This window comes from Oncorhynchus mykiss, chromosome 21 (assembly GCF_057628025.1).
Source record: "Oncorhynchus mykiss isolate SJ-2025 chromosome 21, ASM5762802v1, whole genome shotgun sequence".
Taxonomy (NCBI): domain Eukaryota; kingdom Metazoa; phylum Chordata; class Actinopteri; order Salmoniformes; family Salmonidae; genus Oncorhynchus; species Oncorhynchus mykiss.
Genome location: NC_143042.1, coordinates 22775854 through 22786427, shown reverse-complemented (window position 1 = coordinate 22786427; position 10574 = coordinate 22775854). Strand labels below are relative to the sequence as shown.

Here is a 10574-nt window from a genome sequence, read left to right as displayed (position 1 = left end):
TTCAATGTTTTGATTCACGAGGAAACGTTAGGAAATGTATTGTCTATGATGTTTATAATAAATCAGAGGAAGAATATGAGCAATATATCTTGCTATTGAGAGCATGAGAGCTATTTGGTATGTCTCTTGCAGTTCTTCACAATACCACACGAGGGTAATGTATGCACATATGTGGTGGTGGTCAATGGATGAGTCCTGGGGCTGTATTCCTAAATGTCTGAGAGTAGGAGTGTTGATCGAGTGTAAGGATCCCCCTGTCATATTTAATCTATTTAATTATGATCTGAAAGCCAGAACTGATCCTAGATCAGCACTCCTGCTCTGAGATGTTTCATACATAGGTTGCAGTCTAAACTAGGGTTTCCAAAACTCGGCCCTAGCCCCCCGTGCATGTTTTGGTTTTTGACCTAGCACCACACAGCTGATTCAAATAACCACTTCATCATCAAGCTTAGATTATTTGAATCAGCTGTGTAGTGCTAGGGTAAAAACCAAAACGTGCACCCAGGTGGGGCCCCACGGCCAAGTTTGAGAAATCCTGGTCTACATGTTTAAATAAACCCCATTGAACTTGATGGATAGAGTGTTTAGAAAACTAATAAACATGTCTTGATTTTACAGTTCACAATCCAGGCAAATTAATTCAGCACTGAGGAGGGAATCATCTTTAACTCACATAGCCTGTGCACACACACACACTGAGAAGGGAATAATCTTTAACTTTCAGTGTTCAGGGAGATGCTATGTCTATTTACCTAGGGGTAACTATGGGCACCTGCCTCTTTGCCATTTGTCATAACTGTGTCCATTGTCTAACTCAATGACAGGCATGTCCAGGGTTTAGCCCAATAGGGGACTGATTCTGCCAGAATAGGATTTTTCACCCATCTGTGCCCACCTGCTAAATAAGCAGTCTACTACAAACACAGAAAATGGCCCCTGTGTGTGTCCCTCTGTCCGCCAGAGACGGATAATGTGGAGGTTTATGCTTGACGTGGTAAAGTACCCACCCAATTAGCACAGTGGATCTGGGCCGATTCTGGCTGAGAGTCGGGGCACTCGGTTGAGAGTCAGACACGGCCGATGTCATGTGGCCCGAGTCTGGGCCACTTTCGGCAGTATTACTTATGGCTAGGATGCAGGGATTGAGCTCGGGCCGATTCCGGTGACAGTTATCTAGCCCAAGTGTATTACTTGGAACTCGGCCAAGCTGCTTTATATAATTAACATTAACATTTCATTATTTATTTATTTGTACATATTTTCCTCACTGTTTCTGTGATCAAAAAATAGAATGAACATTTAAATGAAAATACTTAAGACTCCTGTGTAATATTTTTGGATTTTGATTCTTTGTGCGAGGCAATTGATAAGCATTAAAAACTTTGTGGACGAGCCTCCCGAATGGCGCAGCGGTCTAAGACAATGCATCGCAGTGCAAACTGATCCTGGTTTGAGACCCGTGAGACGCATAAGTTGTCTGAGTTAGGGGAGAGTTTGGCTAGCCGGGATGTCCTTGTCCCATCGCGCTGTAGTGACTCCTGTGGCGGGCTAAGCACATGCAGGCTGACACGGTCACCAGGTATATGGTGTTTCCCCCAACACAAAATGTTTTTTGTGTAGATGGATATAATTTGTATGTATAAAATGTCTAATAGTAATATTTTAAACGACTAAATCTGGTGATTTTGTATACATTCATTTAAATTTGCATTGGCCGCTTCTGGGGGGGATTCTGGGAAGATGCTGGCAAAGTCGGCTGAATTCCGGTACTCGGAAACGACCCGATGTACTTGGGCCGATTCTGGGCAGTCATTCGTTTAAATTCTGAGCCGATTCAATCAGTTCCGGCCCCGCAGAAGAGGGCCTCTTCTGGGCTGATTCCTCATTGCTAGCTGGGAAACTCTCCTTCTGAGGTCAGTCAGAAGAACAGTGAAGTTGGTCTTGTGTAGCACGGCAGGTACTGTATGTGCAGCCATGCATTCCAGAGCTAAACATAGACCGACTGATATCAAATCACATTTTATTTTGTCACATGCGCCGAATACAACAGGTGAAATGCTTACTTTACAAGCCCTTAACCAACAATGCAGTTTTAAGAAAATGCCTAAAAAAAGTAAGAGATAAGAATAACAAATAATTAAAGAGCAGCAGTAAATAACAATAGTGAGGCTAAATACAGGGGGTACTGGTACAGAGTCAGTGTACTGGGCACCGGTGTCGAGGTAATTGAGGTAATATGTACATGTAGGTAGAGTTATTAAAGTAACTATGCATAGATAATTACAGAGAGTGTAGAAGGGGGGGGGGGGGGGGGGGCAATGCAAATAGTCTGAGTAGCCATTTGATTAGCTGTTCAGGAATCTTAAGGCTTGGGGTTAGAAGCTGTTTAGAAGCCTATTGGACCTAAACTTGGAGCTCAGTTAGCAGAGAGAACAGTCTATGACTAGGGTGGCTGGAGTCTTTGACAATTTTTAGGGCCTTCCTCTGACACGTCTGGTACAGAGGTCCTGGATGGCAGGAAGCTTGGCCACACGCACTACCCTCTGTAGTGACTTGGGGTTGGAGGGATGCAACCCGTCAGGATGCTCTAGATGGTGCAGCTGTAAAACTTTTGAGGATTTGAGGACCTATGCTAAATATTTTCAGTCTCCTGAGGGGGAATAGGTTTTGTCGTGCCCTCTTCACGACTGTCTTGGTGTGCTTGGACCATGTTAATTTGTTGGTGATGTGGACACCAAGGAACTTGAAACTCTCAATCTGCTCCACTACAGCCCTGTGGATGAGAATGCGAGCGTGCTTGGTACTCCTTTTCCTGTAGTCCACAATTATCTCCTTTGTATATGTTCTTATGATCTCAGTAGCCTAAGCACACTAACCACAACTTTGATTTGACACACCTAGATCAGTCTATTAACTTTACAAGTAATTTACTTATATGATGTAATTAAAGAAATTCCTGGCTGAATGTGGTGCGCCAAGTGGGCGCGCTCACCTTCGTTAGCACGCTGCGCTGCATAGCCTGCCAGGAGGGTTGAGACTCCGGAGCGCGTGGGATGCACAGTTTGGGGCTCGTCACGAACTCCTAGAACAGAGTTACAGAGACCACTCGTTCACACACACACACACACACACAGAGACACTCACGTACACAACTGCTTCAGGACTTGCTGACAACAACCCGAGGGATAATTATCAATGTTTCATGCTCGAAAATGTTGATATTGCACATCGCATCACTTTTGAGTAAGTATTGTTTTTACATGAAACTGTTTCGTTTTATAGAGTGAATTTCCTACTGCGCAGGTAGCTAGCTAAAGTATTTTCTATTCCTTTGAGGAGTTGCCTAAAGCCAAGTATTGTCTTAAGAGGAAAGGTAAAACGTGAAGAGATCCAATAGAGGAGTTTAATTCCAGTGTTCCCTTTCACTCTCACTTATCCAGGACCATGGGGACATTTAATGAGGAACATCTGTAAGCCATTATTTAAACATCTAAAATGTGTTCAACAGTTTATACATATCAGATGTCTCAGTCCACAGTGCACGTTTAAATATGTTTTGTGCACATTATTTACAACTAGCTTTCGTTTACAGAAGCTATTTTGTACAGTCAATAACTGTCGATGTTGTTCTCGAACATAGCAGCCTGTTTTCATAAACACTCACCCCACAGGGATCGACAGGAAAGCGAATCCATGTGATTTCAATTAAATTAACCGAAGAGAAGCATATCTTGTGACCGTTATGTTTGTATACCCAGTGAGGAAATAGACTCAAGGGAAACTGTGATAGCAATGCAGAGACACGTCTCTTACGTCTAAAATAGAAACATTTGTGCAGATTTTTAACTGTGGGATAGTTGAGTTCTATAGCATAATAGTTGCATGGGGAGTTATACTCCAGACATGTTTTGCTCGCCCGTGCGGTATCATCAGCTACTCTCACCGCTGTTTCTGTCGCTCAGCCCTCGGGTGGCGCTCCTTTGCCCAGCTGCCGGAGTTTGGGGATGTGTGCACTGAGGGGAGCTGCTACCCCGCCACCGGGGACCTTCTGATCGGCCGTGCGCACAAGCTCACCGCCTCCTCCACCTGCGGCATTGAGAAGCCTGAGCGCTTTTGCATCGTTGGTCACTTGGAGGTAAGACACCTCACACCTGGGGCACAGATACTATCGGTGCACTACACCTAGACAGGGCCGGCAGTGGGCATAAGCAGCCGCTAGGAGCCGAGATAAGCGTTTGCTCTCAACTGAGTTTGAAAGGTAGAATACATAAGGTGCAATTTCGAAATTCGGTTGTGCATCAGCAGTTTTCCTTATTGACTTAAAACATTTAATTTTAATTCATTTGTAAAAATGTATAAAACCATAATTCCACTTTGAAATGATTTTTTTTTTTTTTTTTTTTTTTTTTTACCTTTATTTAACCAGGCAAGTCAGTTAAGAACAAATTCTTATTTTCAATGACGGCCTGGGAACAGTGGGTTAACTGCCTGTTCAGGGGCAGAACGACAGATTTGTACCTTGTCAGCTCGGGGGTTTGAACTCACAACCTTCCGGTTACTAGTCCAACGCTCTAACCACTAGGCTACCCTGCCGCCTACTGTGTGTAGGCAAGTGACACAAAATCTAAATGTAATCCAAATCAAATAAAAACGTTATACTTTCATCAAGGTTCCCCCCAAATCATGGGCAAATTACTGACCATGGATGAAGGGCCGTGCCCAAGGGCCCTGAACTCACGGATTGGTTCTCACGGATATCATATTAACATATTAACATGACAAAATGTGTAGAATTTCTAGAAATTAGCTTAAAAACTGCTAAAATGTCTAAAAATGTAAGTCCCAGGGGTCCGGATAGGGGAATTACACCTTGATTCCCTGGATGGGACCACCCATAAGTAAAACGTGTGCACGCATGACTGTAAGTCACTTTGGATAAAAGCGTCTGCTAAATGATGATGATTATTATATTACACCTGTCCAGCAGGTATACGATTTAACACTTCATTGTGTTTCCAAAAATGGTGTTGTAAGGTAATGGTGTGGTGCAGTACAGTGTAATATTTGAGTGGACGAAAGAGACTCTATGGTATTGTGCTGCGTGGGAGTCTTGGCATTTCCCTCCACAATAAGCATTGTGTGCCATACAATCACCGCCCTGTGTGCTTATCATGGGGGGTGAGGAGGGGAGAGTGCATGATCGGGGTCATTCCGTTATTCCAGAATCCCCTCGGGGGTGAACGCCTACAGAATGTGTCCATGTGAAGGGGGTGTTATCTACCAATGGGCTGTGGGACGATTAACGAAACATAGGAACATTCTAGGATGAGTCATCGTAATGAGGAGGAGAACGGGGGATGAGGAGAAGAGCCCGAGGGTCTAGTGCAAAGAATTATGGGAGCAGACTTTGCCTAACGGGGGAGTGGAAGCTGGACCACTTAGCAGTTACAAGTGGTCACATTTCAACACAGTTAAAACTTGGGTGTGCAGATAGATTGGAAAGCAACTGCTTGGATGAAATTAGAAGGTTGTGAAAGTCACACTGTGAGGTTGTGAAATCCTCACTCACACACTTGTTAGGAAGATACAGTGTGTGTAAGACAATCCAGAATCTGTGTGTGTAGGCCAAACCATCTGGAGAGCAGACAAACCTTCTGTTGCTAAGGGGGGCAGTGAACCTAGAGAGTAGAATATACTATTATCTACGCTACAGGATATACACACTCAGACACAGACACACGCATGCGCACACACACACACACACACACACACACACACACACACACACACACACACACACACACACAGTCTTGTACAGCTAACCTTGTGGGAATACACAATTCAACATCCTATTTTCTCTAACCCATACTCTAACCCTAACCTTTTTTTTAATTTAACCTTTATTTAACTAGGCAAGTCAGTTAAGAACAAATTCTGATTTACAATGACGGCCTACCCCGGCCAAACCCAAACCCAGACGATGCTGGGCCAATTGTGTGCCGCCCTATGGGACTCCCAATCACAGCCGGTTGTGATACAGCCTGGAATCTAACCAGGGTCTGTAGTGACGCCTCTAGCACTGAGATGCAGTGCCTTAGACCGCTGCGCCACTCGGGAGCCCAAAACCTTAACCCTAACCCTAACCTTAAGCCAAAAATCTAACCTTAACCCTAAGCCTAGCTCCTAACCCTAAAATTAACCCTAGCTCCTAACCCTAAAATTAACCCTAGCTCCTAACCCTAACCCTTAATGTAATTCTAACCCTTACACGAATTCTATCCTTAACCCTAAACCCCCTAGGAATAGCATTTGACCTCATGGAGTTAGTCATACACACACACACACACACACACACAAACACACACACACACACACACACACACACACACACACACACACACACACACACACACACACACACACACAAACTTTAGGGCCCCATTCCTACCCATACTCACCCATACTGTGTGTGTGTGATGACAGACTGAGTGCTAGCTCTATAATTAGGTGAATGAGCGTGTTTTTCGTAGTACTGAGACACTCTCTCTCTCCTCCCTCGCTCTCTGTAGGAGGAGAAGAAGTGTTTTGTGTGTGACTCAAGGGAGAAGTATGATGAGAGGATGAACCACACCACCAGCCACAGCATCGAAAACTTGGTCACCACCTTCGCCCCCAACCGCCTCAAGACCTGGTGGCAGTCTGAGAATGGTGAGAATATGTGTGTGTGTGTGGGTGTTTGTGCGTATGTTTTTGGTTTTACTAGTAAAATAAGGAATATTCAGACAAGTTGGGACATTTTGCTGGTCCCCACAAGGAAAAAGGCTATTTTAGTCTTAAGGTTTAGGGTTAGTGTTACAATTATGGTTACAGAATGGACATCACATGTTGAATGAGGGCGGAACGAGGAAGAGCTCGGTTTGTTGTTTTGAAAGTCTCTGAAAAATAATTCTATTGAAAAAGTTACTAGCTACCTTTTGAATATGGATCCCGCGACGCCTTTAGCCTCGGTTGCTGGTACCACTATATCTGTCCAGGGATCCTGCCAACCAAAAGTTTGAAGAGCTGCTTGGCGTAGCAAGGTTTCCAGCCCTTTTGGGTAGGACTGTGGATTGTCCCGGGATTGTGGCTGTCTAAATCCCTGCTGTTTGTTGCTGTTTAAATCTGCCCTGTGACCTGCCCTGTCTGGAACTGCGTGTAGTACCAGCGTTAGCCTACATTGCTACCATGGCGTCCAAAGCCAAAGGTGGAAGTAATGGAGAGGACAGTGTTTCTCTATCACAGGTCAAGGATCTTTTAAATGAACAAAAAGGATTTTACAAGCAGTTGTTACAACAACAGGAAAATAGCTTCAAGAGCTTTGTCCAGATACTGATGGACTCAACTAACGAAAGAATGGACGATCTGACGGGGGGAGGTTCAGAACTGTAAGAACAGTTTGCAGTTCTCCCAGAGAGATGTGTATGTCCTGAAAGAGACTTGCAGCAAGATGACAACAAACTGTAAGTCCTCTCGAGATGACATCAGCATGAATCCTTGTTAGCAATGACTAGGAAAACAGATCCAGGGGGACAATCCAGGAGGAATACCATCGTTGTGGAAGGCATACCATAGTCTTCACATGAGAACTGGGCCGAGTCTGAGGAGGAAGTATGGAAAATGATCACTGAAAAGCTGCCGATGGATCATACAAAGATTGAGGTGGAGCGCGCCCACAGGTCTGGAAAACATGTAACCAGCCCAGGTGACAGACCCAGGCCGATAGTGGTCAAGCTCCTGAGGTTTGAGGACAAGATGGCTGTTCTGGAGAGAGCCAAGAACACGAGAGGAACCAACATCTTTCTCAAAGAGGACTTCTCTGAAGCTGTGCGCCAGAGGCGGGAAAAGAGCTGATCCCAGCTATGAAAGCTGACAGTGCGCAGGGGAACATTGCTTACATCTGCTACAACAGGCTCATTGTCCTCCCTCCCTCCCAAAAGCTTGGGAGAAATGAGCAAGCCAAGCCTCAGGGGTAGTAGCTTCAGCCCAACATCACACACACATACTGTATATACAGTGTATATATTTTTTCTCAGATAAGCTATCAAGAATAGACAATAATAATATACACTGAGTTTACAAAACATTTGGTTGCACCACGTTTGGCCCTCAGAACAGCTTTAATTCGTTGGGGCATGGACTCTACAAGGTGTTGAAAGCGTTCCACAGGGATGCTGGCCCATTTTGACTCCAATGCTTCAAAAAGTTGTGTCAAGTTGGCTGGATGTCCTTTTGGTGGGGGACCATTCTTGACACACGGGAAACTGTTGAGCTTGAAAAACCCAGCAGTGCTGCAGTTCTTGACACATTCAAACCGGAGCGCCTGGCTCCTACTATCATACCTCCTTCAAAGGCACTTAAATATTTTGTCTTGCCCATTCACCCTCTGAATGGCACACATACACAATCCGTGTCGCAATTGTCTCAAGGTGTGATGGGTGTGGAGTCAGACTTAGAGAGCAGAAGGTAAACGAGAAAAACGTTTTCATGTCCTCCGTAACAGGAGCAGGTACAAAATAGGGTGAAGCCCAAAACACAGGCACAAACAACAACAACAACCCACTGTTACAAACACCGGACAGCGAAAACCCAAAATCAACAATACACCACTAACGTACAATAACAACAAGCCCGCACAAACACCAGCGGGCTAAACAAACTTAACTAACACCCATCTCAAAACCCCAACAAGGAACAGGTGAAAACAATTAGACCAAAACAAACGAAAAGGAAAAAGGGATCGGTGGCATCTAATAGACCGGCAACGACGACCGCCGAGCGCCACCCGAACAGGAAGGGGAGCCACCTTCGGGAATATTCGTGACACAAGGCTTTAAAATCCTTCTTTAACCTGTCTCCTACCCTTCATCTACACTGATTAAAGTGGATTTAACAAGTGACATCAATAAGGGATCATGGCCTTCACCTGGATTCACTCAGTAACTTGCTAACATCGGATAACATTCATATACTGGCCATCTCTGAAACTCACTTAGCTAATTCTTTAGATGATACAGCAGTAGCAATGTATGCATAAACTGTAATTACGGAAAACACGTGAATGCCAATGGGGGAGGTGTTGCTGTATACTTTATGTTCAGAGCCAGTATACGTTCAACGTTAGCCAGTTAGCTTAGGTGCTTGACTGCCGTTGTGAGGTCAGAACCCTCGGATCAACCCTACTCCTCGGCCAGAGCATCCAGTATGTTCTCTGAACCCTCGGATCAACCCTACTCCTCGGCCAGAGCGTCCAGTATGTTCTCTGAACCCTCGGATCAACACTACTCCTTGGCCAGAGCGTCCAGTATGTTCTCTGAACACTCCGAGAGCGAAACGCTCTGAACTTCCGAATGGACAATCTGACAAAACTCTGAATTTACGAACGCCCAGAGCGCACTCTGTGCTTTGGAGCTCCAGATTGAATTTACAAACACACCCTATATTGCAACCCCTATTTTCTATATCTTTAACCAAAGACGAAAGGGAGTGTGTGTGTCCACAGGCGTGGAAGGAAGTTAAAGTAATTCCACTGCCTAAAAATAGGAAAGGCACCTTTGCTGGTTCTAACAGCCGCCCAATCAGTTTGCTGCCTGTTCTTAGTAAACTGATGAAGAGGGTTGTGTTTGACCAAATACAATGCTATTTTTCAGCATGCATATAGAGAAGGGCACTCAACTTCTACAGCCCTGACTCGGATGACAGATGATTGGTTCAAATAAATTGATAATAAGATGATAGTTGGAACTGTGTTGTTAGATTTCAGTGCAGTCTTTGATGTTATTGATCATAAAAGTTATTGAAAAAACACCACCTGCCTTCACATGGTTGGAGAGTATTTATCCAATAGAACCCGGAGTGTGTTCTTCGATAGAATCTTCTCTAACATCAGATATGTACAGTGCAATGTCCCTCAGGGCAGTTGCCTTGGGCCGTTACTCTTCTCTATTTTAACAAAGGATTTGCCACAGGTCTTACACAAAGCTAGAAGGACTAAGTATACGGATGATTCCACACTTTACATGTCAGCACCCAAAGCCAGTGAGCTCACTGAAATTCTAAATAAGGAGTTACAGTCAGTACCAGAATGGGTGATTAACAATAAATGGGTCTTAAATACATCTCAAACTAAAGGTATTGTATTTGGTTCAAAACATTCTCTAAGACCTAAACCTCAACTGGAGTTGTACATAAAGGTTGTGGCTGTAGAGGCAAGTCGAGGAAGCTAAACTCCTAGGTATAACATTGGATGGTAATTTATCATGGTCAAGTCATATTGACAAAGTTGCTGTGAAGACGAGGAGGAGTATATCTGTTATAAAATGATGTTCTGCAATTTTTTGACACAAATCAACTGTATTAGTTGTTCAGGCTCTGGTCGTGTCCCAAAGAAAGACCTAACAAAGCTGCAGCTGGCTCAAAACAAAGCAGAAAACTGCACACACAGAACTAACATCAACAACATGCATGGCAGTCTTTCCTGGTTCAGGGTTGACGAGAGATTGACTGCTTCGCTTCTATTTTTTAAATTCCAGATT

At 44.3% G+C, this 10574-nt stretch overlaps 1 protein-coding gene across 1 annotated transcript in view; it reads left to right on the top strand.

Moving 5' to 3' along the window:
* The first annotated feature begins 2859 nt into the window (after positions 1–2859).
* LOC110501062 (laminin subunit beta-1) overlaps positions 2860–10574 on the top strand; it is a 31446-nt gene continuing 23731 nt past the window's right edge. Inside the window, exons 1-3 of the mRNA XM_036957658.2 lie at positions 2860–3246; positions 3966–4138; positions 6573–6711. Coding sequence (XP_036813553.2) covers positions 3216–3246; positions 3966–4138; positions 6573–6711 — 343 coding nt within the window. The 5' untranslated portion in view covers positions 2860–3215. The remainder of the gene's footprint in view (positions 3247–3965; positions 4139–6572; positions 6712–10574) is intronic.